The 15,929-nt window shown below is 50.1% G+C and overlaps 1 protein-coding gene across 3 annotated transcripts in view; it reads right to left on the reverse strand.

Annotated features, from left to right (window-relative positions):
- Positions 1-14: 14 nt before the first annotated feature.
- The window catches only part of Cyth1 (cytohesin 1), an 83,049-nt gene continuing 67,134 nt past the window's right edge, over positions 15-15,929 (reverse strand). For 2 of the 3 annotated variants that reach the window (XM_026780265.1, XM_026780266.1), the window contains 7 exons: positions 15,700-15,812; positions 14,469-14,617; positions 13,950-14,062; positions 8,872-8,950; positions 6,396-6,467; positions 4,844-4,998; positions 15-1,906 (listed from right to left, as the gene is read on the reverse strand). In XM_026780265.1, the coding sequence (XP_026636066.1) occupies positions 1,828-1,906; positions 4,844-4,998; positions 6,396-6,467; positions 8,872-8,950; positions 13,950-14,062; positions 14,469-14,617; positions 15,700-15,812 (760 nt within the window). In that variant the 3' untranslated portion in view covers positions 15-1,827. The remainder of the gene's footprint in view (positions 1,907-4,843; positions 4,999-6,395; positions 6,468-8,871; positions 8,951-13,949; positions 14,063-14,468; positions 14,618-15,699; positions 15,813-15,929) is intronic. The other variant, XM_013347633.2, reaches the window with a different exon arrangement.

Genomic DNA, 15,929 nt, shown 5'->3' on the forward strand with positions numbered 1-15,929 from the left:
GACAACGAGAGCGGTTTGGGCAGGTTTGGAGTTTATTTGCTGCAGTTCCTTGGAGCTAGTTTACAAGGCAAAAACAAACAAAAACAGCTGGAATAATAATATTTTTAAAAAACCCTGTCAACAACTTTCAGTCATTTCTCTGTATTTTGACAAATTTTTTTTTAAAACAAATACAAAATAATCTAAAAGGAGGAAAACTATGTATGGATTATTTACACCTCTGATAAATAGATTGGGACTGAGCCAGATGCTGGTCCGCCCAGGACACACCCATGAGAACTGCTGTGCAGGAGGGGCTCTGGCCCTGGCCAGACTCCCCCACAACAGGGACCGGCACTGCCTGGTTCTCTACCAGGAGGCTCAGTTTCCAGCCTGGACCCTCTTCCGTCACTGTCGCCTTCGCACACTCCAGCATCAAGCACCTGAAGCCACTCGAGGCCGGATCCACAGGAAGGGGGCCAGAGCGCTGCCCCCAAACTCACCCCTCTTTGCAAAGCTATTTCCAGAGGTGCTGACCCCCTTCTGAGATTGAGCTCACGCAGCCCAGTGGGGGCCCATGGCTCCTCCAACCTGCCTGGAGGCAGCATTCTGCCACTGAGGCCTTGGCCACATGGAGGAGTGTGCCAAGATGCCACCTGCCACCTGCTCTGCCTGGATTGGCATGCTGGCCCTGGCCGAGGAGCAGGAGCTGCCCTTGAGAGTCCCTGAGAGAACGGCAGGAGATGCTGCATTTCCTGGCTCCCTTCACACTGAGTCAGGAGACCAGGGCCAGCTCACACACGTGCCATGGCGTGCCATGTCATAGAGGGCAAGGGGACAGAAAGGCCACCTCACCCTTGCTCGACTGCACTGCACCCTGCTGAGCAAAGCCTCTGCTCCTGGAGGCTACCACAGAGTGCACCACAATAGTCCAGTTGGGGATATATTTGAGGCAGAAAAGGCTGAAGCCCCAAGGGGATCAGATAAAACCCACTCCTTCCTCTAGAACGAGGAATGGAGTTCTTCGGGGAGGAGAAAGAAAAACCAGCTATGAAACAGTCAGCCACCCGGGACCATGGGGTGACCTCCTCACAGTTTTGGTTAATAGGAAAATGCAGACTTTCCGCTTTAAAGCGCAGTGGGCCTGGATACTGAGGGCCAGGCAAGGAGCTATCCACTTCACCCCATCCCACAGGCACTGGGCAGGAGCTACCCATACTGCCTGCCTGCTGCCCTACTGGGGCCCTGGAGGCCTCCCTGTGTCTGCTGGGTGCTGCCAGCAGCTTTGCTTTTGCCCCTCTGGGGTGCCAGCAGTCCCAGAGCCCCTTTCTAGGGGAGGCTTCCCAAGCAGGGCACAGGAGAGCAGGATACAGTGCTACGTTCACTTTTGCTTAAAAAAACAAAAATAAATCTTTATAGTGCGTGGCTTCTTTTCCTTTCCTCCTTTCTCCTTAGTATAACGTAAGAGTACGTCCTCACAGGCATCTGTGGAGCAGAGGTGAAGGCCCTTGGCCAGGAACACTGCGAGGTAAAGAAAGAGCTCTGGGCGCTGCGGTCAGCCCGCTGAGCCGAGGGCGTGGGGATCGCAGCGCTGCTCTGCTGCTAGCAGCGATTGGTGCTGGGAGCGGCTCCAGTGCCCAGGAGTGGCAGTAGCAGTCTCCAGCCCCAGCCCTCACTGCCACCCTTCTCCCACCTAGAAAACTGCGAAAGCTGAAGCTTAGTCTCTGGGAGCTGGCAGGGACTGGCAGGGGAGCCCTCTGCTCTCCTTTGCTGGGCTCCGCAGCGCCCCTCAAGGGGAGGCAGGAGAAAGGGGCACAGATCCTGGGCTGGCTGTGCCCTGGTTTGCTCTCAGTGTCTCTTTGTGGAGGAGACCTTCTTTTTCCGTGCTGCAAGCATCTCGTAGAAAGGGTCTCTGCTGATGGCAGCTCTGGAGGGCAGAAAAGGGAGAGAAGAGGCATGAGGGGCAGATTGACTTAGGCTACCAGCTGTCACCAGGAACGCCCACCCTCACTCTGTCCAAGCTTAAGGTGACACACAGGGACGTGTAACAAAGTAACTGTGGAGGACTCTGCCTATTTTAAACTAACATTACTTAACATTTGTGAGTAGACTCATACATTCCGTAGCTGAGCTCCAAGTATGGGGATGTGGTTTTCTCAGCCAAGCGACTGTCCTCTGTAGCCCTGAGTGCCATGCCGTAATAAGTTACTCCACTCGTGGTGTTCGAGAGGCTGGCATGAACGGCAGAGGAACTTCTGGGGGCCTGTGAGCACCAGCTCCATGTAGACAAGTACTGCTGCTGGGGGCCCAGTGTGAAAAGGAACAGCCGTGTTGCCTGCCCAGCCCTGTTGAGGGAGGGCATGCATGACCTGCACTAGACAGTAGAGGCGGCTAAGGCCACAGAGCTGGTGCTTGGCCTCCTAGGGAAGCAGAGTCTGTGTGATGCTTAGTTCTAGTGGTCACCAGCGACCCGGAGTCCACAGCACACACATTCCAGTGCTCGCTCTCCCTGCCACAATGCTGGCAGCTAGCTGGGTCTCACCATAGGGACTCAGCACCCAAAGGAACATGGCCAGTCAGAAGTTTCTCATTTTCAGGGTGCAGGTGATTCTACTTTGGCTTCTGGGGGTGGCTAACTTTCTGGTAGGCTGCTTGTCCTTGTAGAGCAGTGCTCATGACGTCCAGATGAAATTATGCTTGGAAACGGTGCCAAGAACTGGGTTGGCATCAGACACTCCTCAGTTATGGGCTGTGTTTAGCTCCCTCTTTATCCCTGGTTCTGAGATCTTGCTCTGTTAATCCTTGGCATTGGAAATCGTATCACTCTACTCCAACAGGTACAGGCTCCCCATGGCTGACAGTGGACATCTCTGGTTTACTGAGTGTCTGCTTGCAGCCTGGACTCCGTTGAACTCAGTATTGAGATGGACATGTGCAACAGGAGTCTGCTCAGGCTGCTGGGAACCTCTAGGAAGGGTTCCCAGCTGCCAAGGGAAAGTATCTTGGCTCTTCTACAACTCTGTGAAGCCCATCACCCCAGTGCTCTCTCGTCTCTCCCCTCCACACAGGTTCTGAGCCATGCAGTGTCGCAGCTCCTCATCTGTGGGATGGTGTTTACCATTTTCTGGGCCTTCCTCATGGGGATGTCTCGGGAGACCACGACAGAGTCCCAGCATCTGCATATCCTCCAGGTGCAGAGCCAGGTCACCCAGGGAAACATTAAGACTAGTTGAGGCAGTTGTGAGAGGAGCTTGGCAGTATCATGAGGAAGTCTAGCATCCACCAGAGGCCCAGTATTCACAAGAATTCAAGAGCATTCTAAAGAACACTCCATTTTTCTGATTAGAGCAGCAAAAGCTTATATAATAGCCAAAATGGATAAAAATAGCCAAAATTCTTTGGAAAGAATTGAGGGGAAGGAGCCTTTACCAAAGCATATTCTACTGTCAGAGGCAACAGGTGTTCACATGGGAAGACAGTGGTCCACACAGGCCGGTCAGAGGCTATGCAGACTGTGGTATAACCATGTGTCAAACAGACACTTACTGGATTGAGAGAATAGTTCCAACCTTCACGCTAAACCACAGGCAAGAAATGAACTTCCAACAAAAGGGCATAGGAGATATCGAGTGCTATCTGTTCCCTGGTCTCAGGTCTTTTCACGACACAGAGCCAATGCTCAGAGGATGGGTTGCCTACCTGGCCCCATCTGTAGACCATAACTGTCACAATGGCTGTCACTTAAGGACAATGCCTAAATCAGGGCAGCATGCTCTCAACATTAGCACTCTACTACCTTAGTCCTCAAGCAGCCCTCTAAGTTGGGAATTCCAGAGAAAGATGGGTAACATGCCCCCCAAAATATCAAGGACTACACTGGTGACCTGAGTCCAAGCCCCAGCCATCTGCTCCCTTTCTTTCCAGAGCAAAGCACCAGCCCCGCTGTACTGGCACTCCTACGCTGTCTCATCCTGGGCAAACACTGCACTGGGTGAGTGAAGTCCTCAAACATAATTTAGACTAGGTAACAGTTACGTCCCGAGGAAAGGCTGTACTTAGTGGAAGGCATGCTATGTCTGACGACACAGAGGCAGCCTGTGACCTGATGGCATATCTGTCACTCCTCAGGTCACGAGGGCCCAGAGAACAAGGAAAGTTAAGGAAAACACCTGCATAACTGAAGATCGAAGCCCTCAGAACTGTGACTAAGAATGTATTACTGCAAGGAATAATTGCAGAGAGGGTGGGGAAGTCAGACCGCACAATGGCCATCTTCCTGGGGCAAGGAGAAAGATGCCCATCACCCAGGTTTCATCTGAGTCCCAGGGGTAATGTTGGTGGAAGATGTCAATGGGCTTTGCAAAGCCTGTTTCCAGTCATGTGCCACACTGGGACGTTCCTGTCTCTGCAGTAAACCTCACGTGGGACTTGGGAGAAGTTCCTCCACAAAGGTTGCTGTGTTCTCACAGCACACGGTGAGGGGCTGGGCTCTGCTTCATGACCATGCATCTCCCTTCTGCCCCTTTCTACAACTCCCATGACCTATGGGCCTTAGTTCCCATATCTGTGACTAGGAGAACGGTCTCTCTGGATAAAAAAGTACAATGAAGTCGAGCGCTATTCACTGAGGAGGCACCAGGGAGAGAGCTGTTCCCCCAGCCACGTACACAATGGAGGTAGGTGGCCTTTGTCCCCACTCTGGGCCTTAGAATTCTCTTAGTGCCTTAGGCTGCAGACATGACTTAGTATGGCTCTAACAGGAAGAAGACCAAAGGCCTGCTGGGAAGCAAGCTGGGAACCCAGAGCTGGAAGGACAGGAGCTGCAGAGGAGAGGCCAGTCCTCCAACGTGTGGGGGCCACCTACTTGATGCACTTGATCCACTCCTCCTTCTCTTCGGGAGTGGGGGCTGAGATGCGGTACACAGTGTGGTTCCCTTCCACCACTCGCCCGTCAGCCTCCGTCTTACAGGCCTTAATCACCTGGTCTTTATTGTCAGGGATATAAAGTTCAAAGCAGTTCTGAGAAGAAGAGAAAGTGCAGTCAGATTTTAGGAAGCTGCTGACCAAGGAAAGTATTATTTCCCCACACCCTTTTTCTTACTCTCAAGAACTATACATTAGGGAAGTGAGGGCAGAGGACAAAGTGGATAAGGTGCTGGCCATAGGAGCATGAGGACCTGAGTTTGCTTCTGCATTTAAAAGGCCAAGTATGTGTTAAGCCAGGCGGTGGTGGCACACACATTTAATCCCAGCACTCGGGAGGCAGAGACAGGAGGATCTCTGTGAGTTCAAGGCCAGTCTTGTCTACAAGAGCTAGTTCCAGGACAGGCCCCAAAGCTACAGAGAAACCCTGTCTCGAAAAACAAAAGACAAAAAACAAAAAAATTTAAAAAGCCAAGTGTGGGCCAGTATGGTGGTGCACACCTTTACACCCCTCCCCCTGCTCTTGGGAGGCAGAGGCAGGTGGATTTATGAGTTCAAGGCCAGCCTGGTCTACAATGCAAGCTCTAGGACAGCTAGGGCTATGCAATCTCGAAAAAACAAAAATAAATAAGCAATAAAAATATAAATTTGTGTGTGGGTACACACAGGCAGGTGCGCTGAACGAGCATGGTATGCGGAAGACAACCTTGAGTGCCAGTCCCTGTCTCCTACCTTGATTGAGACAGGGTCTCACTGCTGTTTCCCACTGCATACGCGAGGTTAACAAGCCCATGGGCTTCTCCATTCCCTGCTTCACTGCAGGAGTGCTAGTGACACACGTCACCACACCCAGCTTCTCTGAGGATCCCAACTCAGGTTCTGGCGCTTGCCAAAACTTGTCTCACTCACACTTTCTCCCCAGCCTGAGACCCTGTCTCAGAAAACAAGGTGGGCAGTTCCTGAGGAACGATACTTGAGGTTGACCTCACATGCATATGTGTAAACACATTCCCCATATATGTGCACCTGCACACATACACAAATATTTCTTCTATGTAAAAAGACACTCAGACTAGAACACTGCAGGATGTCAACTGTGTTTCGGACCTCTCTGTTGACTGAGATGCTGGCCTGACATCTGCTGGCTCCATTTCTGACAGACAGGAGTACGCACAGAGCTGCAGGGGAAGCTGCTCCCACGCCTCATAGTGCATCGGTTATAAAGTCAGCACTGAGCTGCGGGTGCTTACAGCTGACCTGTAGGGGACGGCTCAGTCAGTAGGTGATGGAGGCAGGCCGACTAAAGACAACAAGGCTATTTGTTTCATCTTTCCCTTGAACACTAAGGATAATCAGAACAGGGGGAGGCAAAAGCATGGCTTTGTTTTCCAGGTTCTCATGTCTGTCTTAAAATGCCTTTGAATGTCACTCTTCTTCAGAGCAAGGTTATGACCAGCCCTTCTGGCCCTGGGCATTGTCACAGGAACACTTACTGGCTTTTTGGAGTCTTCTACCTCTCGGATGCTCAGATTCTCTAAGGGGATGATCCCACGGGGCTCTTTATCCTGCAAGAGTGCAGAAGGGTGTCACTCTCGGCTGAGGAAACACCTGCTTCCCCCTCAGCCCATTCTGACTTCTCCCATGTTGGCTTCAGCCACCCTTGGGTTCTACAACAGGATCAGGGTCAGCAGTGTGTGGCAAAACTGGGAAAAATCCAAAGCCCTCTGCAGATCACAAGGTCAGAGAGCTCAGCAGGTGCCATCAAAGTGTCCCTGGAAAGGACCCATGGGGCATCAAGCAGGAGACGTGTCTTCCCCCTCCTCCATGTCCTTTCCTAGCCGTGGTTCTAAGCAACTAACTCCTGGAAACATTTTCAGGCCTAGGTCTAGGCCCTCCTGCTCATGCCTGACATAGGGACTCCAGCTTAGTTTCAAATTGCCTCTTGCTCACTGCACATCACCTGAATTTGTAACCCCTAGGGTAACACTGTCTTTGGGACAGCTGCTCCAAGATCCACAGAGGTGCCTGAGCTCAGGTCCAGACAGACCCTCACCCCCTCCTTCACCTCAGCTGGCCCTCTGAGGTACTGCCCATTGTGTCAGCTAAGGGCCCCACCATGAACATACTTCTACCCATACCAGCCAGCTAACCTAGGTCAAGACGTGGTGCTCCTCAAACATATTAGTCAGAGTTATACATGTACAATATGTCAAAAATTAGCTGAAGTCCTGTTCTGCCTTCTAGATCATTCTGGTCACTAGTTAAGAGACTCCAGACGATTTCCCTGGAATCTATGGGGACCAAGTGTTTGCCCCTCTACTTTCTATAGTGTGTCAAGAGAACTGGAGGAGGCTCGTGTGGAGCTTGTCCAGGGAAGAGCTGGCTCCACCTGTTGGCTCCCAGAAGCCCCAAAGGCAGCTTCCTGGGTGAACACACCATCCCATTACAGAGACAAGTCCTGCCCGCTCACTTCCCCACCCCTCTATCCGCGGTGGACTTTTCTCCCTCACTACTCTGCTCCACTCTCACTGGCCTGTGTCTTCCTCCAGGCCAAAGGGTGGAGTGGGCTGATCTCATGCCCAAGCTGCATCAAAGCTGCTCTGCAAGCCCAGCGATTACTCCGTTCCCACTGCCAGAGAGCAGCTGTGCCCTTTCTGCTCTGGTTGTCTCATCCCACGCACTCAGTTACTCTGTGTCAGTATCTCGTAGCCCTTGCTGGGAAACCTCTCCTTGCTGCCTAGACCCTATAAAGTCAAAGGAAAGAAGGGTTTTGGAGGGTGGGGGCCCTGGAAGGAAACCTACTTAGCCTTTTATGCACAGTACCCTGGGGAAGGAACAGGGAGACTCTTACTATTTTTATATACTTAACGTATTGTTCTAATGTTTGAAAAGAAGTTAAACACAGCAAAGCCAAGCCTGCATGCAGCACTTGGGCGGCATGCGTGGGGCCCTGGTGAGACATACTTTGAAAACAATTTCCTGTCAGGCCCACAGCCATCCTTAGCATGAATGACTGAACTAAACCTGTTAACTCTATGAGGTTAACCTGGAACACACTATGTAGCCCAGGCTAGCCTCAAACTTGTGTAATGCTCCTGTTGCTTTTCTTAAACTTTCTTAAAACCATTTTGCACCTCCTTGACCACATATAAGGCTTCAGCCCTGCTTTCTCAGTGGGGTCAATGACTTTTAATCAGTGAAAATTCAGCCAAGTTAGCTACACTGACCTAGTTCAAGACTTTAGTCCAATATATATACAAGAAGAACCACCTCTTACAGGTGCCCAGGAAGATGGCAGAACACCATAGTGCCGTGTCACCAGTGTGGGAGTCACGGTCTGAGCACCAACACCCTATGGCTTCCTGCGTGTTCCGCCCACAGGAGGTCTGGAGGAATTTTACTGGATATTTCTTATTCCTGCAGCTCCAAAAGGCACCTGCAGGAAGACCGTCCTGCAGTGACGTCTTATCCCACTGAGCAGACACCCACAAGTTTCCATGGTGTAAGGAAACTTCCTCCCATTCCATCCCGCCCTTTCTCTCTATTGTCCCTCTTCTCACTGGGGCTGCTCTTTCTGAGTCAGATCCTTCGGCATTTCTGAGACCACAGAAAATCTAAATTCTCCAACTCACGATTATTATCCCTTTCACTAGGTTCACAAGTCTTTCCTGGCAGCTGGTCCCAGTTCCTTGTTTCCAGCCCAGCTACAAACAAGCCCCCAACACTGTGTTCCCTGCTCCTTCTCAGTTCTGGGACTTGTGTCTCCATTTTATCTAAAGTCAGGTGCTGGCTCTGAACCACAGTCTCCTGGTCAGCCCCTCCACACCCATTCTAAGATCTACCTTAGCTCTTCCTTGACCCCCCCCCCAAGGAAGTGGGGGACAGATCTGACTGTCTTCCCAGGCCCCGCTCTGGCTGTGTTTGGTTAGAGTGGTTTGGAAGTGGAGGACTGGACCAGCAGATACTCACCGTGGTGTACTCAAAGTAGTAAAGGCAGTTGTCTGTCAGAATGAACCAGCGCCTCTTCCAGGTCTTCACCCTGCCACCTGACAGCAAAAAAGAGGATGTTCTTGACAACAGACATCAAAGCAGGTGCATGCTACATACACCCCCCCCCACATACACACACACACACACACACACACACACACACACACACACACACACACACACACCTCTCTTCCCAGGGAGGGCATGGGTCGGGCAGGGCATCAGGAGAACATTTAGATCATGGCAAAATTTACATCAGTGACAAGACACAGCCAAGACAGAAGCATCTTTCACAGAGTGAAAGTCTATGGTATGAGCAGAGCAAGCGTGTCTGGGTGACACCCTGAGATGTCCTGGACAGCAAGATGAGAGCATGGGCTAGGGAGGAAGACCCAGGGCGATGGCGGTGCAATGCAGGTGTACCTGAGGCTGGAGAAGCCAGCCGTACCCTGTGTGGTAGATACAGGCAAAGGAAGAAAGAAGGGAGGTGTCAGCACCCTGATGCAGGTGGCATGGGCAGGGAGTTCCATGAAGTGACAGGAGAAAAGATACAGAAAGTGAGGAAATATGAGCCCTTACAGCCAAACCATGGCTTTCCTCTCCCACCTGCCTGTGGAAGTTCTCACTGGCTTCAGCCCCCTTGGTTAGTGTCCTGAGAGTCATGTCCTCGAGTTCTGGGTGTGAACTGAAGCAGGGCTCCTTTACAAGGAAAGGACTAGCCTATCCAAGAGGTCAGTTCAGGAGCCTTTCCACTGTGGCCTCGTGTGACTAAGTACAGGAGGCAGCCCTGACAGCTAGGAGGTGGTGACTAGCAGCTGATCAAGGCCTTCCTTAGTCCTCTTCAATGCTACCAAGATTTAAGCAGCAAAGTGTGGGCCTTGTGAAGTTACTCTGTGTTGGTACAGGGGAACTGTGCCCACTCTGAAGGAGGCTACATCCTCATTTGAATCATGCTCAGGACGCCCACTTTCCCCAACTTACCTCTGGTCAGGGGAGACCGTCTTGACACGAACCATTTGGAATTACCCAGGGGATTCCCGTGCTGACATGTACACGAGATTGCATAAACACACTCAGTCCCTGACCTTAGCACTATGGAGAAAATTACTTCTCTACAGTCTCCATGGAGGGCAGGGGAGTGGGACACCTGCCATGCCTCCTCCCCTGCTCCCCTGACCTCTTGCTAACAGCCATGCAGAGCAGGGCAATTTTACAAAGACTGTTTCCAAATGCCAGCATCTGCCTGCAGGCTCATCCCTAAAATCTGAGAGAAGAGGTCCTGCGGAACAGGTAGGATCTAGACCTTTCTGGGCTATTTTACAGCTCTGCCTGGGTGCCTGAGCTGGGGGGGTGGAGAAGGACATGTAGGCATCATTAACTACAAGATTCTAAATGACCGAGACCTAGGTTTCCAGACGGAGTGTGCCAGCCACCAACCCTTCTGTGTGGTGCACAGTGAGGCACTCTTCCTCACGGTGATCGTCTGTAAGTGTCATGGAAGCAGCCCAAGGGTAAGTGGCATGAATGAGAAAAGACATGAGTAATATATGACATGCATGTTGGCAACAGGGAGGCTGGGCAGAATCAGAACAAATGAGGAGGAAGACAAAGAATGTGCTCAACACTGAAGGCAGTTGGTCTTAAATTGGATCCCTTCCCATTTCTGAGTTTGAATGCTTCTGTCTTCCAGCCTCTTGGGGAGATCGTTTCCCATTCAGGGCTTGGTACACAAGGATGGCCAACCCATGCTGACCTCCCATGCACTCTGTCGCAGGACATTACCCCAGGTGACAATGGGGCTCAGGAAAGGGTGGAAAAAGTGAGTTAGATACCAAAAGAAACAAGATGGCAGGAAATCAAGAAGAAGAAGCAAAGCTGGGAAGTTCTGTCTGGTTATAAAGCTTCATTACGTCCCCCGGACAGTTTGCTGCACCACAGAGCCCTCTACCACAAAGCATCCCTGCGGGACCACGGGGAACACTTCCACGTGGAAAGAAAAACAGACATGGGACAAGCAGACAGATCGATGTGAGCCTAGGACAGTCCCTGTGGAACTCACAGGACCCCCCCCCCCAGGGCTTCACGGGCCTCCCTTAGACAGAAGGGCTGTACTGCCCTAACGGTGCAGCCTGCCTGTTCCGAGCACTGGAAGGAATGACTGTGTTTGCTCTCCTAAGGGTGGCTCTGTTCTAGTCAAGCTTAGGCACAGATCCAAGGAGTATTCTGGTTCCTCTGAATGTTTCCCCATATCAGCAACCAGAGAACTACAAGAACAACCTGAGTTTTGAGGATGACTCTTTGAAACAGATGGGGATTTGTACCAGAAGAAACACAGGCAGAGGATCCAGGCTATGGGGCCTCCCTGATACTCAAGGAATGGAATCAAGGACTACAGGTAGGGGTTCTGGTTTCGAGGTTCTAAAATTTCCACTTGTGGGTGTGGAAGACACCATCTCTCTTTTTCATGGAAAGGCAAATGCCTCAAGTGTCTTCTAATTTAACCTTTCCTCAGAAGCACATGGCTTTGGGAGTTAACACGGCAGCACCCTGTTCTCTGATTCCTCACGTCAGAAATTACTTTTGATCAGATCGACATCAGGGGTCAATTTGAATCCAGCAATTCCCAGGAACACGAAGCCTGTGCTCCTCAGCCTTCCCCAGCTCGCTCCAGGCTAGGACTGCGAGCCTACTTCCAGTTTGGGGCCTCTGACCTGGCGGCTGCTGTACCACTCTCTGCTCCAAGAGGAAGTGTGAACACTGCCCCAAACCCCTGATCCTGGCTGGTTCCCTAGGGACTGTACAGTAAGTTAGAAGCAGCATTAACACTACTACCAGCAATTAAAAAACAAAATAACCAAAAATAACAAAATTAAAAAAAAAAAAAACCAAAACGCTGCAGCAATGACAGTGGCCTGGGCAGAGTGAGCGAGCAGGTTGCAGGGTTACATACCTCCTGGAGTTTGGGGCAAGGAAAAGGAGAGCCAAAATCATGGAAACATATAAATGAGGGAGAAAAGAAAATTAAAACAAAGAAATCAAACCCGATTCCTTAATCTTAAAGTGCAGCGCACCAGTCACATTTATGTATGCCTGGAGAGGGAGGTAGACCTGAAAACACTGGTGGGCAGCTGACCACCATGCTGGTCAGCAAGGTTGGAGGCCTTACCCACACCTGGCCTAACAGTGCCACAAATCCATTGTTGTAAGGCCAGCATTTGCCAGACTCCTCACAACCCAGAGCAAAGAGGGGGATGTGCACTTCCGAGAAAGTCAGTATCTTCCTTAAAACACCCATCACTTTTTAAATGTGTGCAAGGGTGCACACACGTAACCCACAGATATACATGTACATATGTGTGTATACAAGGACACACATGCTTATGGCTCTCTGCATACAGGGACATAGACAGACAACTACAGATGGCACAAAGTCCTACCCTGTGCAGTGTACAGACACAGAGGACCGAGTCTCAGTGTGCCACAGTGGAAACACCCTAGGCAGTTGAAAAACGTGAAGCAATGGCCCCACGGTGAACAAGTCCCATATTGTTAGAGTTTTATTCTTTAGGATGAAGCCTTGCTCTACCACCAGGCCGGCTCGATGTCATGGGCTCCAGGGATTCTCCTGCTGTCTCCTGCTTGTCTGGGATCACAGGTGTGCACCAGTGCACTCTGTTTAAATTTTTGATTTTTAAAAATATAGGATGCCTCATGAATTTGCATGTCAACCTGGTACAAGAGCCAAGATCATTTCTGTTCTAATTTTAGTGTCTCAGCTGTCAAAGCTAACACTTAGCATTCTCATGGAAACAAATTTCCCTGGAGGGGAAAATAAATCTAAACTTGGAGACACTTTTGAAATTCCCAGCACATTTCCTCTTCACTCCATGGGTTGGACAAGAAGAATGTGGAACAGGTCACCCATGGGTTAAACATTTCAGACCCTCTGCTTAGAGATCACAGACTGTTGGCCACAGTCAGACACTGCAAGGCTCTAATCAGTGAAGCGGTACTTGAAGGGAATTTATGAATTGTCATGTGGGAACACAGGCTTTAGGCCTTATAAAGGAATGTCAACCCCAGCCTAGCTGGATGAATTAGTAGCAGAGGGTGTGCTATCTTACTTTTCTGCATGTGTCAGTAAGGGCCAAGAGTGGGATGTTGCTTATCAGGACAAGTAACCGAGATGGAGTGTCTCTAATGGGTTACGTTCTTCTGATATGGGATTAGCTCATCAAAGGCCAAGGCAGAAGGAAATGAATGTGCTCTCTAGAGTTCAAAAAAACTTGAATATTATCATGTCCAGAGAGTTCAGAGACCTCTCTTATGTCTGATAATTAATAAAGCAATCACAGGTGGACATGGATGTGCATGAGAACCCACTGAATTTCTTCTGTTTGGTTACTTTGTCACCTTCCTGGCAAGGCATGACCATAAATCTTAACAATACAGGCTTACTTCTGGCAGAGGGAAGAGAGATGCACCTGCACTTTTTGATGACACAATCATTAATGTGGCTGATTGGGACTGGAAAGGGGTCAATGCCAGAGCATGAGGAAGAGTGCTGTGGTTTGCGCTGCAGCCAAGGGCTCTAGGTTTGCCATGCACACTGCCTGTGGGAGCCAGATGCAGAGGGAAGTGATGATGCATTGGGTGGGGCAGGAGTGCCAGGGATAAATCTGGGATGGGAAGTAGAGAGATGGATATGGCTGGTTACCCTCCCAAGGGTAAGAGGGCAGAAAGGGGGAATGGATCAGGTCCCTAGAAAGTGCCTCAAAGAACATGGCCATCTATTCAGGAATGAACACACAGGGCCCAGATACACATGGGCAATGTTTACAAGGGAGCCCAGGAGTCTCCATTCTATGGTGAATGGCCATCAGCAGCTTTCTTTCTGGAGGTGGGACTTTTAATAAGAGCATAACTCAGGGCATTCTCTGTGGGTGGGATGCCTGTGACCTGCCCCTGCCCCACACCCCAGGCCTGTGTGCACATAGCCCTTCTTCCTGAGCTCTACTGCAGGGACCCCACGCTGGGTCGCTGGGAGAGGGGACTCACCAAGTTTCAGCAGCCAGCCTTCTCGGTCCGGGTTGAAGAAAGTGTGGGTGAGGTCATTCCCGTCATCTTCCGGGATTTTAAAGGGTTCGTTTTTTATGCTCTCATAGAGATTCTGGGACAGAAGATGACATTGCATGTTTCATTCTAGAAGCAGCTTTTCTTCCTCCCCTCTGTCTACGCATCCCACAGGCACTCTCTGTGAGCCTGTAGTAAGGACTAGAGAGGAACACAAGCATTTTTCTGCTCCACATCAGCTCACACCCATGGGTTAAAATGGGACAAGAATAAGATGCCTGGTGGATAATTAAGGACGGGAAAAAAATAGCAGCGTGGAGTCTACCCAAGCCTTTAGTCTCAGATCTAGGAGCCTCTTCCCCTTCCTGTTTCTCGCTGGCCTTTGTGAAATTCACATATTGGAATGAATTAAGAGAGCAGGCACTTGGCAAGTTATCCTGGTCTCCTCCCCTCTAAGGGTGATCCTCAGCCAGCTGAAATGAAGCCGCCCTGGCCCTGCTCACCCGGAGCAACTCCTCGGGCAGGTCTCCTCCATCATTGATGCCTCGATTCATGGCAATGAATCTCTCCACTGTAGGCTTGTCCTTGACATTGGGGTTGTGCAGGCTGGTGTTCAGCATAATGATGGCAAAGGAGAGGACGTAGCAAGTGTCTAGGGAAGAGAAGAACAGAATGTAAGAGCAAGGGAAACACCCACTCAGGACAGATACCATGGAAGATACCATGGGCAGTGAGAGTGGGTGAGCCAAGTGCACACATGTTCCTAGGCTTACGCTTATGAAAGGAGCAAGGCACATGAGTACACTAAAGATTCAGACAGAAAACAATACAATGGCCATCTGGGCATGGTGGAACACGTCTTTGGTCCCAGCACTCAGGAGACAGATTTCTTGTGAGTTCCAGCACAGTCTGATCTCTAAAGAGAGTTCCAGGCCATCTAGGGCCACATAACAAAACCCCAAACCAATACAATGCATAAAAAAGAAAAAACTACCCACAATTCTATTTAGTAATGTTTGGTCTGCTTTATTTCTTCTATATAAATGTGACTATGTAGAAAAATCATGTTACAGACATGGTAACACACTGTCCCCCCAACGCATATATATGGATACTTACATAGGGGTAGGTACATAAACACACACAATACACAGGTGACAGATAACACACACATACATAGGTGATAGACACATACACATATATACACACGTATTAATACACATATACACAGGTGATAGGTACACACATATACACACATACACAGGTGATAGATACACATATATACACACATATATACACATACACATGCTTTTTGTTTATCTTATCATTTTCCCATGCCAATGTCTTTTTAAAAACATGATTTTCTTTCTTTCTTTTTTTTTTCTAAGACAAGGCTGTGCTTAACTAGCCAACTACAGTCATAATTCTGCTTCTGCCTCCTGAGTAGCTGGGAAGACAGATAAAATCACAGCAGTCAGCTTCTGGAGACATCTTTAACAGTTACATGCTTGGTAATTCTGAACCCAGGGCCTCACGCACAGAGGCACACACTCTACCACTACGTCACACTACATTTACTGCATCTCTGTCATCTCTTCTGGATACTTCCGATCTTTCACAGTTATACACACCATTAGCAAACTGTTCCTCGTGTCTCAGAAACCCTCCACTGCCTAGAAGAGAACCTGTGGAGAAAGCTTTCCTCCCCACTCACACAGAAGCCTCCTCACGCACCTGTGGACTGGAACACCCCGTTATTACACTGACAGTACCGCTGGGCAAAGGCCTCCATCATCCGGTCGATCTTCTGGGCCTCTCCAGGGAGCCGGAAGCTCCACAGGAACTGCCTAAGGGTGGAGACAGGAGAACTGCTTTGACCTGCCTTGCTGCTGCTGGTGGCTTTAATATCAGAGGGCAAAGGGAGGTGAGGGGGCTTCCGTCCACTTTTACAGAAACTGAACAGA

Source organism: Microtus ochrogaster, chromosome 7 (assembly GCF_000317375.1).
Source record: "Microtus ochrogaster isolate Prairie Vole_2 chromosome 7, MicOch1.0, whole genome shotgun sequence".
Lineage (NCBI taxonomy): Eukaryota > Metazoa > Chordata > Mammalia > Rodentia > Cricetidae > Microtus > Microtus ochrogaster.